The 16,735-nt window shown below is 37.9% G+C and overlaps 1 protein-coding gene across 1 annotated transcript in view; it reads right to left on the bottom strand.

Annotated features, from left to right (window-relative positions):
• Nucleotides 1-16,735, bottom strand: part of COPB2 (COPI coat complex subunit beta 2) — a 28,638-nt gene that overhangs the window by 3,780 nt on the left and 8,123 nt on the right. The window contains exons 4-16 of the mRNA XM_061194600.1: nucleotides 16,523-16,649; nucleotides 15,503-15,651; nucleotides 13,499-13,645; nucleotides 12,710-12,809; nucleotides 11,919-12,061; nucleotides 11,485-11,684; nucleotides 10,056-10,166; nucleotides 6,921-7,009; nucleotides 6,724-6,830; nucleotides 5,516-5,659; nucleotides 4,739-4,869; nucleotides 4,261-4,468; nucleotides 371-481 (exon numbers count right to left, since the gene is read on the bottom strand). Coding sequence (XP_061050583.1) covers nucleotides 371-481; nucleotides 4,261-4,468; nucleotides 4,739-4,869; nucleotides 5,516-5,659; nucleotides 6,724-6,830; nucleotides 6,921-7,009; nucleotides 10,056-10,166; nucleotides 11,485-11,684; nucleotides 11,919-12,061; nucleotides 12,710-12,809; nucleotides 13,499-13,645; nucleotides 15,503-15,651; nucleotides 16,523-16,649 — 1,767 coding nt within the window. The remainder of the gene's footprint in view (nucleotides 1-370; nucleotides 482-4,260; nucleotides 4,469-4,738; nucleotides 4,870-5,515; nucleotides 5,660-6,723; nucleotides 6,831-6,920; nucleotides 7,010-10,055; nucleotides 10,167-11,484; nucleotides 11,685-11,918; nucleotides 12,062-12,709; nucleotides 12,810-13,498; nucleotides 13,646-15,502; nucleotides 15,652-16,522; nucleotides 16,650-16,735) is intronic.

Here is a 16,735-nt window from a genome sequence, read left to right as displayed (position 1 = left end):
ATATTGGCAAATTACTGCTGTGTCTGCATTCTTTTAGAGTTCCAGACTCCTTTATCTACTATCTTCTAGCTTTCCTTCTCTTCCAAAACAGATCTCATGTAAGATTTAAAAAAAACACTTTTTCTTAAATTAGAATGCTAAGAATATATTAATAAGAATATAATAATACATATCTCCAATATAATCCATTTAATTTATGCAAAGATAAACGTAATTCATTTTTTCAGAAGACCAAAGAAAGGCAACAACCTCACCAAAATGAGTCACTAATTTGCATTTCAGAAAACTTTAAAACACAACTTACAGTAAACACATGTAAGTACCTACTGACCCTTCCATCAGTTACAAAAAATCATAAATTAGTACATACCTCTGCTTCCACTGCTAATTGGTATGCAATTTTTAGTTCTCCAAGCTGAAGAGCAAGTTCAAAGCGATGCTCAGGGTCTGTGGATACCGTAAGAGCTTGCTGCTTGAAGCCCTAAACAGATAAAATATGTGTGTTTATGTACAGAAAAACCTGTGTGCGTGTAGTCTACATATACAGTGCACACACATGGCAAACAATCCATTGCTCTCTCAAACTAAATATGCTGCTGACATTGGAAGCCCCATTACTTAAATCAAACAAAGTAACAAATAAAAAATACTCTTCAATTAGAAGACAGAAAAATTAAGGAGCTGTTAAATTAACTGGTAAAAAACAGGGCAGACAAAATTCAGTCACACAATGTCTACTGTTTTCTAAGCAGTGGAAGCTGACCAATGCTTGATAAACTCAAGTAAAACAACAACCACTAAAATTTAGAAATGTAAAAGTAAACAAATGTCAAAAAGAAAAGGATTTTGGAAAGTTGACTGAAAAAGAGCCACTTCAAAAAGAGAAAGACAGGCACAGTGGTGTAAACCTAGCTGTCTGTAATCTCCTGAGCTGGGCCTCAGAGATCTAGTCCAGTGCCTCAGAGAAAAGGAAGTCGAATGTAAAACCTTCCAATTTTCTACCATCTGCAGGTCATTTATCAAACATTTTGCTTTCAGGTCCTGATACTGACCTGGTGTCATTACCTATGCCTTTACTGTTGGTCGCATGTCCAGTTTACTCATCAGCAAGTATTCCAGAGCACAGAAGTCTAAAACTGCCTTCCCATGCTCCAGTCATCAGCAACAAGCTTTTAAACCAACTACCGTAATTACTATATTAGCTTCTCCCTCAAGACAAACAGGGCTGATGGGGTCTGCCCTATGGGCAAGTTCTTCAGCTCCAGGGATGTGGTATATGAGACAAAAAGCTCAGGCTGCAGAAGACTTCCTCAGACTGAGAGTGAATGCTCTGTTAGGGGGTGGTCAGGATGGAGAAGCTGGACAGCTGTCTGAGTTCTGTCTGGGTAGATACTCAGCATTGCTGTATCACTGTGTTTAAAATAACTTTCCAGACTATACAAGCTGCCCCTCCCTCCATTCTCCCAGGAGTACAATGTAACAAGGCATTCCGAATAATCTGCATTACTCCCTTTCTTCCCTAGCACTGATGTAGACAATATAAAATCCAAGAGTGGAGGATGGAAGATCTATAGAACTAGTCAGATATAGGTGAGGGCAAAGCAGATGAAATGAGGTGGGCTATATACACTTACTTTTGCTTTCCTGCAAATCCCCACTGAAATGACACTTAGGGGGTTCTTTTTTAAAAGCATAACTCCCAAGGACACACAGAAAGGCAGCAGAGACATTAGTAACAATTTTGGAAGCTCGAAAGCTGGTGGAGGAGTACAAACATTAAGTTAAAACACTAGAGAAGACTAATCCCTAAATCAGGAGTGAAGACAGCATAGAAACAACCTGATTCACACCTCAGAATCCCCAGAGGTGTCTCGTGAAGGGTAGTGTTAAAACCAGCAAATAAACAAAACTGCCTGAAAGTCTATATAAGAAGCAGTTAGATACCCCAGGTCCCCACTCCTCTCCCCGCCCTGACCTCTCGACACACACAGAAGACCGGAATCTTGTTCTTTGGAGAGGGTAAACTAGAGGGTCTCCAGTCTGAGGGATCCCTGCACACCCAGAAGGAGTGCTGAGTGGCAAAAGGAAAACAGGAGATCGTAAGAATGGATGTTGAGACTAAATATTTGAAATACTAAATACTGAGACACCAAGCCATACTCTGCTCAGCCCGCAGAAGGATGGTGATTGGGGAGCTTCTCTGTAAACTAACCAGCCAAAGGGGTAAGACTTAAAAATACTAAAATGTCAATGAGGGCCATATGCCAGCCTGAACAGTGCCTGGTACAATATTAAGTGCTCATTAAATTCACTAATTGAATAAATGAAGAGTCATTAAATTCATTAGATGAAGATACTGACATTGATTGAGGCTCCCCAATCAAAAGGCCTAGCCACATCACATATTTTTAGTCCAGCCAATAAATTCACCCATAAACTCAGATCTTTTGACCTGCTTCTTAGACCTCCACTCTTAAATGAGTGCCCAAAGATCATGAGACACCTGAGGAAAATCTTTAAAAGGAAAGACAGAGATCAGAATGAACCAATAACAGCAATCTGAAGAAAGCATACCACATAAGGGGAAAAGAAAACAACAAAAACCATCATTCATACCCTTACAGAGGGTATGAAGAGAAACTTTGATCCATAAACAAGATTTAGAAAGTCCAAGAATAACAAAATGAGAAAACCAGTGCAAGAGGTCCAACATCTGAATAACAGTTGCACAGAGAGAATATAGAAAACGAAGGAAATCAACAGAGAAATGATTCAAGAAAATCTCTCAAAAATGAAGGAATGAGTTTCCAATTAAGAGAGCTCATCTAATACCCAGAAGAATGAACGATAACTGACCCCTACACAAAGGCCCACCATCATGATAACATCACAGAACAACAGGGACAAGATCCAAAAAACTTCCAAAGAGAAAAAAACAGATCAGGTACCAAGAATCAGGCATATAAATGGCTTTAGACCTCAACAACTAGAAGCTAGAAGGCAGAAGGCAAAATAGAATTTCGTCTTCAAAATTCTGAGAGAAAATCATCTCCAACCTAGAATTCTATATCCAGTTAAATGGCCAAATATGTTTTTAAGGTAGAACAATGGCACTTCCAGATAATCGAGGTCACAAAAAAATTTACCTGCTATTAATAAATAACCCTTTTCTCAGGAAACTACTGAAGGACATACCCCAGCAAAATGAGGGAGTAAACCAGGAAAGAAATTAGGGAATATAGGAAACAACGGATCCAACTCAAGAGAGCCAAAGGGAAGCCCCAACACGATGGTGAGGGGATATCCATGATGAGGGCAGAAACCAATTCAGCCTGAAGCAGACTGAACATACGGAAAGGAGATTTCAAGGAAATCTGGAGAACCATCAGAGTAGGGAGAATAACCCTAAGTACATAGAAAAATAAGCAAAGTTTAAAAAAAAGAAACAATTATTAACTCCAGGGAAAACAAACAACTGCAAGAAGAGAAAGCTATTGCTATAATATATCACATGGCTCAGCTGTGAACAGTGTTTACACAGCCACAGTAATATAAACAATGAATACCAATTTAATCAAAATTTTGATGTAACTATATTGGGAGGTTAAGGAATAGGAAAGTGGCATTATGTGGTAGAAGCAGGGGGAGTGAAAGAAAGATAAATTCCTCATCTTGTATAGAGTGGAAAGTCCCAAGAAATGCCTAAAGCTGAGAAACAGCAATATAAGCATGTTAGACATGTGGAAATAAATGCCAACAGAGTCAGCTAAAAGAATTACAAGTGATTACCGCTAGGGAGTAGAAATGAGAGAGAGAAGGGAGGGCTGTTTTCTTCCTAAGCCTTGTAAAACGTTGTACTTTGTGCACATATAACTTTGAATTTATACTAAAAATTGCTACATTAAGGAAAAGGCTTATCAGTAACGGTAAATTTTATGTATATTTTACAAAGAGAGAGAGAGAAGCCAGCTAGGATAGAGAAAAATGCAGCTTAGAAATGAAAATACTGATAGAACGGAGAAGAAGTCTACAAAAAGGGAAGACTAATAATCACCTCCAACATTTAAAGGGGATACGAAGGGCAATGAGAAAGGAGAAGGAGTATAACAAGTGACTTAAATTTACAAGAGAAATTCCATTGCCATCAGGAAATCAGTGGTAGTTAAGAAATAAAGTTCTTCAAATTCGTATTAACATTCTTTCAAATTGCTGGTTTTCAAAAACACACACAAAACAACCAACCAACCCCCACCCCCTTACCTGCTTTTCCAAAAAGTGAGCAACTCTGGTCCTCTGCTCTTTCGGAATGGTCGGAAGGACCTTATCAGCCATGCTGAAGTCTCTCCGCATGACAGCTGTCTGGTATTCCAGCACTGAAACCAGCAGGGAGTAGCTAACGATGTTGAGTTCCTTATCCCCCAGATAAAGCCTGTTGTCTTTAGGAATATAGCCCAGGAGATACATCGTCCTGTAAGAGAAACGGAAACTAATTTAGAACTAAGCCCAAATCAGTATATGTACACACTCTCTCTCTCTTGCAGTCACTCACTCACTCTGCCTCTTGCTCAAAATCTTTCCATTTGATTGATGCAATTTTGGTTAGCAATTGCCACCTATTAAAACACTGAAAAATCAGGCCTATCATTGTTAAAAGCCAGGAATTGGTTTTGTTTATGTTTAAAAAGTATGCTTTTAAATTTAGGATGCTAAAGACAAAAGCAAAACAATACTCAGCTACCTGTCCAAGTGAGCAATGGTGACTATTTCTCCTCCGACATAATAATTTAATCTGTTCACAGAACTTGTGTAAATGAAGCAGTCGCCTACCCACAGCCCTGTTTTCACAATTTCCTGAATCTCACCAAGAACCTGCAGGAAAAAAATAAAGTCTATTATTATCTTATTCAGCAATAGGAATCCTGTCAATGACAAAAAACTGAATATAATTAGAGGTGATACGTAGAATAAGAAATGCAGAGAAAGAATCCTATTTCAAGAAAGAAAATCTTTCCTTGGAAATTCTACTTTCTTCACTTAAGAACAGATTCCTGGATGAGTATCTGTACTGTAAAATCTCACTGTTGCGTCAAAGCTGTAATCTAAGAATATGCTGATCTAAACTCCTAACATACATGAGACTGGCATAATAAGTATTTCAAAAAGTCTTCCAAGACACCTCCACAATGGATGATTTATCTTTACATTCGAGCGCTCATTTTAAATAACTCTGGCTAAACTGTCTTAAGACCAAAACACCTTCTAATTTCCTTACTGAAAGATAATCAAAGTTAGTCTAAAGGTTTCCTAAAATCAAAGCACAAATTTCTTTTGAACAAATACTTTCAGACCCTGATCTCTGAGCCAGGATTTTAATTTTCACATTTTACCTTAACTCCTTAAATGCTTATTAGTTTCCCCAAACCTATTTTATAGTAAAATGTTACAATGAGTGAAGTTCTGCTATAAGAATATAAATCATTTAAAAACAAAGCTAAAGTTGTGCTGATGCAATTACTTCAAAGCCATCTTCAACGCCATCTTCAGTAACTCCCTCATGTGTTTCCTGTGCAGCCAAAACTTTTTCCGACAGATATTTAAGGATAAAAAATGACTCTTCAGTGGCAATACAGACTAGCTCTCCAGAGTCAGACCAGAAAATCTGCAACATGACAAACAAAAACACAGATAAATGATTTCGGATTTTCGAGTGGGTATGACAAACTGCATACACTTTGTTTCCTACAAGATTTATCATCCTACATTAAGATACTAAGTATACACTTAACAATTTTGTCATGTATATACACACATATTTGGGAGGGGGACAGGGCACTACTGTTCTATTTATAGAAATGGAAGGACCTAAGGGAGGCAGCAAGGAGCGCTGGCAGTAAGTGCCAGGGGTGCTGAGATTCAGAGGAGCACTAGCCTATTCCCTATTGCTCTAGAACAGTGTTTCTCACTCTTTTTTTTTCCCATGTGACCCCCACCCCAAACCATTTTTAGGCATTTTTTTCCCAATCGCCTTCCCCTGAAGTTTTAATATCACAGATACTATATGTCTATACATATATTAATACATAAACATATACATACGGTACACAAACACATAATGTGTATAAACATATGTGCATCTATGCTTTATAGATAAAGAGAGTACAGTTTGTCATCAATTGGTTTCAGGAACCAATTTCTTCCCCCTAGGGGACGACGTCCCCCTGCTGAGAATGCATGCTCTAGAAGACAGAACCAGGACCCTGGGGAGGTGGATTTGTCTCCACAGATAATTTCCTGACAGTTAAAGCTGTCAAAGAAGCAGGCAGATCTAAAGGCTGAAAACTTTGTCACTGGAGAACGGCTACCTAAATTTTAAACAGCCATTATCAGGTAAAGTATGAAAAGGCTTTCTGAACTGAGTGGGAGACTTGCAGGCCCTTCCAGGTCAAGAACTCCCTGGCTACTTATCTTCAAAGCATTAAAGCCATTTAAAATATGAACAGCACTTGGCATTTGTATAACTTTTTATACTTTTCAAAAAGCCCAACATCTACTGCTTCACTCAAATACCACGACTCTCCTTTTCTAAGCAATCCTGAGGTACATGGCACTGTGTCCAGCACAATGGAACAGGGACAGCAGGGTACAAGGATGTTTCTTGGCCTCAGGGACTCAGAGCTTGTCACAAAGATGTACACTCCAAAAACAGCAATGGAGGGAGCTCACGTGTTTGGGCTGAATTTCAATTCTGCGTATGAGTTCTGTATTGTCCCAGTCATAGAAAGCTAAGCCATTTACAGATCTGACTCCCAGTAAGAAGCCTCCATAGATACCTAAAAAGAACAAAAAAAATTTTAGATCTTTAGATGTTTTTGAGCCATTATAAAGCTTCTAAAATTGTATCATATATAAACAGCACTCACTTTCAGCTCCAAAATCTGGTTTAAATGATTTTTTTTCCTTAAAGTTCTTAAATATCTTTACAACACTGTTGCTCTCTCTTATTGCATATCTAGGGGGAAAAAAAAAGGAAAGCAAACATAGCATATTATGTATATACTAAACTGCAATTCCACCAAATGTTACAAATATCTTCAAATATATTTGAGTAGTGAATTATGCAAAAATATAAAATTAATAGTTGAAAATTCACTAATATATTTTTTCCTGAGAGATCAGTGAACTGCTTATAGTTGGACAAATAATGAATGGGTTTCACAAGGTCTATTACACAAATTACTAGGGCTTACAAACTATTTTAGAAACTGAAAAGATCCAAATGTTCCTCAATAGGTGAATAACTAAACCAACTGTGGTCTGTTCATAAAATGGAATACTACTCTGCAAAAAAGGGAACCAATTACCCATCCATGCAACGACATGGATAAATCTCAAAAACATTATGCTGAGCAAAACAAGCCAGACGTTAAGAGTGCATACCACACAACTCCACTGACATGAAACCCTAAAGAAGACAAATCTAATCTACTGGGGAGTAGGGGCTGGGGTGCTGACTGTTAAGGGACACAAGGGGATTGTTTTTGAGATGATAGAAATGTTCTATATATCTTGATTGTGCTGGTGGTTACAGATTATATCCATTTGTCCAAATTCACTGAAATATACACGTAAAACAGTGCATTTTATTTCGTATAAATTATACCTCAATAAAAGTAACTTAAAAAATAAAAACTTTTATTATAAGTGGCTCATTAGTCAGCCATGTTTGGCAACAACTTAATAAATCATATATACTCAGGCCTCTGCCTTGAAAAGGGGCTGTGGTTGGATACTCGGGAGTATATGAGGAAGTGATCTGACAAGTGCTTTGCTCAAGACGGGAAAGATGCTGAACAGGGTCTGGGCTGGATAAAGCTGAAAAGAGGAAACTATCAAAATGGAGGGAGAGGTATGTTGAGAGAGGTAAGGTGACTCATGAACCATAATTTTGCTTAAGATGGTAACAAAGTACCTTTTAGTATATGGAACTGTGCATGAATGAGTTTATTTAGGAAATTTATGAAAAGATCTTACCTCTCAGTGACCTTTTTGTTAAAAAATAAAAAGCATGCATCTTACTATGCAACACTGAGGCTTAAGTTACCACTGCCGGCAGAAGAGGCAACACAAAATATGGGGAAAACAAAACTAAGAAAACTGTAAAGATGTAATTCAGTGTCTGAAAAAAACGTAAGCCCCGAAGTTTATTACATGCACCAAACAGGAATCAAAATGGGACCGGTCAGTGACTATAATAATTGAGACGTAAATTTTTCCTGTTTTTAATGAGACTATTTTATGAACATTTTGAATTCAGACAGAATTTGTTTTAAGAATGGGACGTGAGTAAAGAAATACTTTTATTTGAATTATGCAGCTAAATGTGGTTTTTCCCCTTTTTCCACTTTATTTAGAGATGTATAAAATTTGAGGATGCTTAAAGTTTATGCAAGGAATGAACAGACTTAATTAGGTATAAGTTCCTAAAAGGCATTCTGTAAGCCCATTACTGTTTTGAGGAAACAGGTTCCTCTGTGTTGTTCTGTCTCATTTTCAAATTAGGATCCCAAGTCCTTGATTTCAATTCTCAAGGAGGGTGATGATATATTTAAATAAAATTAAATGGATCCTAAGATTGTAAAAAAAAAAAAAAAAAAAAAAAAAAAGGAGGTAACATTACAGAAAATGAGTTTTTTTTTAAACATCTTTATTGGAGTATAATTGCTTTACAATGTTGTGTTAGTTTCTGCTTTATAACAAAGTGAATCAGCTATATGCATACGTATATCTCCCTATCCCCTCCCTCTTGCATCTCCCTCCCACCCTCCTTATCCCACCCCTTTAGGTGGTTGCAAAGCACCGAGATGATCTCCTTGTGCTATGCAGCTGCTTCCCACTAGCTAACTATTTTACATTTGGTAGTGTATGTCCATGCCACTGTCTCACTTCATCCCAGCTTACCCTTCCCCCTCCCCGTGTCCTCAAGTCCACTCTCTACATCTGCATCTTTATTCCTGTCCTGCCCCTAGGTTCATCAGAACTTTTTTTTTTTTTTAAAGATTCCATATATATGTGTTACCATACGGTATTTGTTTTTCTCTTTCTGACTTACTTCACTCTGTATGACAGACTCTAGGTCCATCCACTACAAATAACTCAATTTCGTTTCTTTTTATGGCTAATATTCCATTGTATATATGGGCCACATCTTCTTTATCCATTCATCTGTTAATGGACACTTAGGTTGCTTCCATGTCCTGGCTATTGTAAACAGACCTGCAATGGCAGGGCAGGAATAAAGACGCAGACGTAGAGAACTGACTTGAGGACACGGCGGGGAGGGGAAGCTGGGATGAAGTGAGTGAGTAGCACTGACATATATACACTACCAAATGTAAAATGGATGGCTAGTGGGAAGCTGCTGCATAGCACAGGGATTCAGTTTGATGCTTTGTGACAACCTAGAGGGGTGGGATAGGGAGGGTGGGAGGGAGGCTCAAGAGGGAGGGGATATGGAGATATATGTATACATATAGCTGATTCACTTTGTTGTACAGTAGAAACCAACACAACATTGTAAATCAGTTATACTCCAATAAAGATATTAAAAAAAATAAAGATTCATTGAGGTTTTCATCAAGATTACATCAGAATCTAGCATCTCTCCCCAGTAGCTCAGAAAAGGGCAGCAGCAGCTCAGGATGCCAGGTCCTGGGGAGGGCCTGCCACGGTCTTGATTTGAGGGCCTACTTTGCCTTCAGCCCATAAGTACCAGGCCCTGCCATGGGCTCCACCAAGGAAATAGGTGCGGGTCCCCGGTTTAATGTGATTATTATATCAGATTGAGTGAGCCAGCTCAGTACTGAACACAGAAAAGGCAGAGGCAGCTCAGGCTGCATAGCTGCCCCTGACCAATCTTCCAATACAGCTCTGGTGAGAACTGTTCTTTAACATGGTGAAGCACAGCCTGCACTGAGCCTTGCAAACCTCTTTAATACAGCTGCACAAACACCCATTGGGAATCAGGGCAAGCTGGATATGACACAGCCAAAACTTACTCTGAAGAATCGTGGGCCCACGCAAACTCCTGGGCAGACCCAAAGCTCTTGTTTCTCAGTGCCATTGCTGTGTAGATGATATATTCGCCATCACCACACACCACAACAAACCTAGAAATTATAGAACCCAGGGAGGGAAGTACAGAGGACCAATGACATGTAAAAGTTAAGAAACAATGATTCATCTTTATGGTAAAATATTTCTAATAACAAACGTGATTTCAGTTGACTGTTACAAATGAACCTATTATCTTTTAAAGTTATATATTTCTCTGAATACGGAGCTAGACATAAATATTCCACCCAACAAATCAAAAGCAGATTATGAAGAGGGGGTTACGGCTGAAAATGTTACTGCAGTGGCCTCTCTTATAAACAAAGGGTCAGGAAGATGAGAGGGTGGAGGCACACAGGGGAAGATTCCCCTAATTCGACGAGCATCTGTTGAGCACCAAGATGCCTGGCAGTTTGCTCATTACATTTACACCATAGGAAGGCACTATCTTGTTGCAAGGCTATCTTCATTTTAAAGCTGATCATTCAAATGAGTAAAGATATCTTACCCCAGTTTTTAATGACTGTTAAACTTATCAAAATAAACAGGATATTTTAACATTTAAATATAAGAAAAAAAGAATGTTGCATAGTCAAAATTTTCTCAATAGACATATTGGCTGTTATTAGATGGCCAAAGGTGAAATGTAAAACTTAAGCAAGAAACGTTTTATGATATTAAGGAGAAAAAATGCAATGCGTTCTTAATCTTCATAAAATTTTATTACAAGTAATTAAGGATACCATTTACTGAACTAGGCAGTGTACTTGGTTTATATACTCTGTCTTTTTTAATACTCAGGACAGCATTATAAAATGCCCAGATCTATTGTAAAATAATTTTTAAAACTCACAGGTTTCAACTTATTGTACTAGAAACTCTCCTCTCACAAGATGTTCAGTGCTTTACAAATCTTAAGGGAGAAACAGAGCTGATGATTCAAATTACAGAGAAGAAGCAGAATTATTAGCAGTCCCAAAATTTTTTCAAAAGACAAAGACCTCACAACTCTTCTTCTTAAGAGCAATGAGTCAGCAAGTATTTGGAGAGCACCCACTAAGTCTCAGGATAAGACATGATTCTAGGCCTTGAAGGAGCGTAAGGACATATACCAACACATTTGAAATAAAGAGTCAACACAAAACTATTCAATTGTTCAAAACTGCGTGGTGGGATAAGGCCAGGATAAGGCAACTATGCTTCACCTTGCATGCCAACCCCATCAGCTGGCATGGCTGCCTGCTGCTGTGTTGAGGACTGTGAGGCCATGGCAAAAGCTCAATGAGGAATGCCCACCAAAGGGCAGGGGTGGGATATGCTGTGGATATGCAAACATACACAGAAGCCCAGAGAGAGATTTTGGTGGTGGCTTACCGCCCATTAGGATTGTGCTGGATAGTCTGAGGGTATATTTCACAACTGCCCATATCCTTTACTGCCAGTGGCAATCTTTCTCCATCTTTAATTTCAGCATCTCCCATTGCTTTTAGGTTGGCCTGCTGGACTTCTGAATGTTTGGCCCAAATTATCTTTCCATTGGCATCCATGGACATGGCAGGTTCCTCCCGACCAAGCTGGAGGAATGACAAATGACTCTTAGCAATGAAAAGGAAAACAAAATAAAACCACGACAAAATTAACATTTTCTATTTTCATTTAATGGAGGGCTCCTTTCTTCCACTTTAAATCTCCGGTGCTTAATCTCTTGAGCTTAATGACAGAAGTGCCAGTTTAACAAAACTGGTGACTTGGAAGATAACTGCTTCCCCTATGTCCATCTATTCAGAGACAGTGTAATGAGAGATTACCTTCACAATGATGCTCCCTTCATCATAGCCCAAAGCAACGTTGTTGGACCCTCGCAGGCTGGCCACACACCATACCCTCTCCATGCCATAATTCAATGTGCTCTCAAGGCGATAGGTGCTTGAATGCCAAATACGCACGGTTCCTGAAAAGAACCATGTGAATATGCCCTTTTGATTTGAACATCCAAGAATGAACTGTCAGGTGAACCAGCCACATGGAAGTCTTTATATTCAAACAGAACACACTTCCTGGCAGCTTAACTTCTTGATCTATAGTCTGTGATTTTATAAAGCAACATTAATAAATAATAGAAAATTTATAAGAAACTAAAACTAAGAAATGTGATCTTAAGTGTGAAATAATGACAGGATTCCTGGGTACAGTGCCCACTATGTGCCAGATGCTTTCTACACGTGATTTCTTCACATCCTTTCACTGTAATCCTATGAGGCAGATATATCTATTCCCATTTCATAATGTACCCAAACCACACATCTATGAAGCGGCTGAGGCTGAATTTGACCCCGGGGTTTTAGACTCCAAAGCACAGGCTTTTTCAGCTTTTCTCTAGCACTTCTGGGTGTCCTCTTATTTAAGTAACAGAGTCAAAACACATTAGAATGATGCTGATAATAATGCCCCTTTACTCTTTTATAGCTTAAGTAGTCTACTCTAATAAAAATATCAAAATCCTTTGAAACTTCCAATGAAAATGCAGGGCACTAGCCAGCTTAAATATCCACTTAGTAATGATATTAAACACAGGAATAAATATTCATTTCTAACTTACCATCTTCTGAACCTGTGATTATAATTGGCAGCTCAGGATGAAAACTGGCACAAGACACATTTTGGGCATGTCCCTCCAGTGTCTGTACACATGTTTTATTCTGTAATCAGTACACAGAAAACACTTTTATTAGTGGCAAACAATAACTCATCCTTAATTTTCCCAGTGCACAGATACATAATAAATAAGAGTGGTTATGACATCTAAACAGTATTCAATAGAGATTTTTGAAATAGAACCATCTTACTGTGTACACATTTTCTCTAATTATTTGATAGTACAGGCAAATGTAAATGTAACTATCACATTTAAAGAAGAAAACACAACACACCCCCGAAAGATGTGGTCTTCATCTAAGTATCATTCCCTCAAATTCCTAAGATGATGTCTTTAATATTTTTATCCTGTATTTAAACACAAATTTGAGTATCTCAGTACAACTGGTTTCTAGGCCTCATTTTATTAACTGTTTATTGAAATTTTGATGTGAGAAACAAAAAAATAAAAATTTAACATACTCTTGGAGATAAAAAGTGTAGTAACATACCTAGGTTTACAAGAGTCTTTGTGGCAAAATGATTGTACCGTGGTGATGTCCTGACATTTATTCATTTGTCTGCTAGTTTTCAAATATAAATGAAAGTCTGAGACCACAGTTTAGGTGCAAATTCTGATGCCTTAAGTTATTATGCTATAAACAGAGTTCAACAACCCAAGTTTTAACTGTCCTGTAAGTAACAGTAAGAAGCATATCTAACATATGGCAAGTAAGTTATGAAAAAACTGTACCTGATAGTCCCATATTTTCACAAGACGGTCATCTGCACCTGAAATGAGGTATGGTTTGTCGCCCCCACTGTAGTAATCAATGCAGTTCACACCTTTTTCATGTCCCTCCAGAGTGAAGTTTGGTGACGAGGAGCCCAGCTGCCACACCTTCAGAGAGCAACAGCATCTGCCAGTCAACATGGGGCCTTGCTTTTCAGAAGGCAGCTCCACCACACCCCTGACAGGTCATATAAATGCCAAAGCCGGGAGAGGCGCTCAAGGATGCTCATTTTTTCACCCACTTGTTTTTGTTTTTTCTCACTTTCCTTGAATTTCCAGGGGGCAGAATCACTATAGCATTCTCTGAAAAATGCCAATTTCCAGGCTTTATCCCTAGAGATTATGATTCAGTGGATCTACAATGAAGCCCAGGAATCTAGATTTTTTTAACAGACACCCCAGGTGTCTTGACTTTGAGAAACACTACTTTAAGGGCAGGAAATGACTTCACGAGAGATTTAATATAAAGCTAATGAAAGTGGACTTAGTAGGACGTATTAAAAGGAGAAAACTACTGCTTAGTCAAAAAATTAAAAGTATGGGAAAGTAGTCAAATATTACTACAGCACTGGTATTGAGCTTTACCTTTACAAATATTTATTTTGTATGCCTACTACGTGGGAGGCCCTGTGGGGAGTATAAAGATGTGTAAACAAACTTTACTAGAGCCAAAGATAAGACAATTTTTGTCTTCAAGATATACCTAATTTAGTGAAGAAGGTTCAAAACTAATTTCAAAGTTTCAACCTATGTCAAAAGCAAGGACAATCCAGTGAAAGGAAAAAAAATAAAGTAAGCCGAAGTCCTAAGATACTCAACATATAGCATTTAATAATAAATTGCCAGACAAACAGCATATAACATTTTATAAAAGTTAAAGGAAAACTAATAAAAATGTTATATAGATGTAAGCCTATACATGCAAGCAAAAGTTTATGTAATGTATATTTTAAATCTACGCATATAGAAATATTTTAAATATTACAGTGGGAAAAGCAATGTATTTACACTCACTGCAACATGTATTAAGCATCTAGTATAGGCAAGGCACTGTGCTGCTTGCTAACGTGTGTCTGTTTGGGGGAGGGGGTAACACACAGTTCCTGCCCCAAACATCAACATTTCAGGGATAAAAATTTCCGGAGACACGTTCATTATTATTCAACATGAAGGCCATAATAGAGGCAAAAAGCGATGGAAGGAACGGGATGAAAATGACTGGCTCTGTCTAGAGGTGAAATGAATGTCTGAAGAGAGCTTCTCAGAGTAAATAACTGTGCTAATAAGCCTTGAAAGATGAGTAATTCTCCAGAGGAAAAGAAATCAAAATGGCAGAATAAAGAATACTGCAGGCAGAAGAACCAGCTGAATTAGGTGAGGTTCTGGGCTTCTCTAGAAAATGGTGAGTAGACCAGGGTTACTGGAGATATCTCATAACATTAGCTAAGGCTAGTCTTGGAAACCCTTGTATTCCACACCAAGGCATTTGGACTTTATCCTTAGACTGGGAACTGACAAGATGGAATCCATGTTTTAGAAAGATAACTGGAAGCAGTATGGAGAAATGAAGTAAGAAAAAGAATGGAGGCAGATGACATTTAAATATAAAACAGATTAATAATCAGCAGAAGTCAACAACAAATATACTAAAGGAGAGGAAACAGTAACCTAGAGAAGATACAGGCATTTTCTTATTCTGGGTGTGCAGAGGTTTAAAAAGTCTTACACCATATTGCTTCCACATGGAAAAACACTCCTTCATTAAGAGCACTGAGCTGCCACACTGTTCTTCTCAACAGAATATGCCCTTCTGGATCAAAAAGAGAAGTCTTATTTTGCTTCAAAATGAGCTTTTGGGAGAAACTTCTCAGACAGGAATAACTTTCTGGGCAGCCAGTAGTATAATACCTGACACAACTATATTTCAGCAACAATCATAACTGACACCAACAGTGGACATCCTACCTTGATAGTCCTGTCCAAAGAAGCGCTGGCAAACTGATTGTTATCTTTGGGGTTGATCACAATCTGCATAACATAATGGGTGTGTCCTTCAAACACTTGTGAGCAAGACCATTTTTTATCCCAGTCCCAGAGTTTAATAAGCATGTCATCTAGACCAAAAGAAAGTCTCCAGTTAGTTGCAATTTCTATTTCTTTCATTCAGAACTAAGGTGCAGAGTCTCTGTGCCTTTTAAGGCAGCAAATCTAACACAAATCATATATTCCATGACTTAAAGAAACAGAATAGGAATTGAACAGATTTTTCAAAATGCTTATTTATTCTAAGAATAAATTTAACTCTCTAAAGAGTGGAGATAAAAGAGAGAGATTACTAATAGCAAATATACAAATTTCATGGAAAAAAATTTAAGACAGACTCAATGGGCTTTACAGAATGATGAAAGAGGAACAAGTTTGATTAGAGTCTAAGTATGAATGAATAATGATGGCAATGACTATTTCAGAAATAAGCATTTCTCTTTTAACACAAGATTGGTTAAAAAAAAAAAGTTTTGAGTTACTTCTCAATCTCTAAATTAAAAATGTTTCAAAGAGCTATTACCAGTTCAGTGCAACTGGTTTTAAATGCCTTCCAAAAGCTCCACTGTTTTATACATAATGCCAAGGAGCAAGCTAGTCTGAGTATAAAGATAAAATTGACTAGGGTATATGGCAATCTGCCAAAAACTCACTCAATCAGCAAGTAAATTAGCTTTCTGTTCAGTAGACGTTTCAGCATCTAGACCTTCAACTCTTCCCTGACGGGAATTGGAGCAACTGCTATACAAATCCTAAGTAGAGCTGATATTCATTAAAATACAAAAGTAAACAGCACTGATAGCACGTTAATGGATTTAAATAGTTTAAAGGCTGCTTGGAATTAGAACTCTGCTTGTAACAGCAGTAAAGAATTGCATGTCTCACTGAATGAAAATGAATTACTCAAAGAGACGCACATGACCAAAAGGGGTCATCTCTTACCGCTGCTAGTTAGAATGAAAGGCTGGGTTGGATGAACAGCAATACAGCGAATGTAGTCTGAATGAGCTTCAAACATATGAACTCTCTCCAGAGTGTTGTAGTTGAACACTCTAATCTGCATGTCATCCTAGAAATGGAAAGTTTAACACCATTGTTACTGTTATGAAATAAACTGCACAAAAAAGTATATTATAGGCTCAGGGTATAAAGCCC

The sequence above is a fragment of the Eubalaena glacialis genome, chromosome 6, assembly GCF_028564815.1.
Source record: "Eubalaena glacialis isolate mEubGla1 chromosome 6, mEubGla1.1.hap2.+ XY, whole genome shotgun sequence".
NCBI lineage: Eukaryota > Metazoa > Chordata > Mammalia > Artiodactyla > Balaenidae > Eubalaena > Eubalaena glacialis.
The sequence above is the reverse complement of the archived record's forward strand: the minus strand, read 5'-3'. Positions and strand labels throughout refer to the sequence as shown.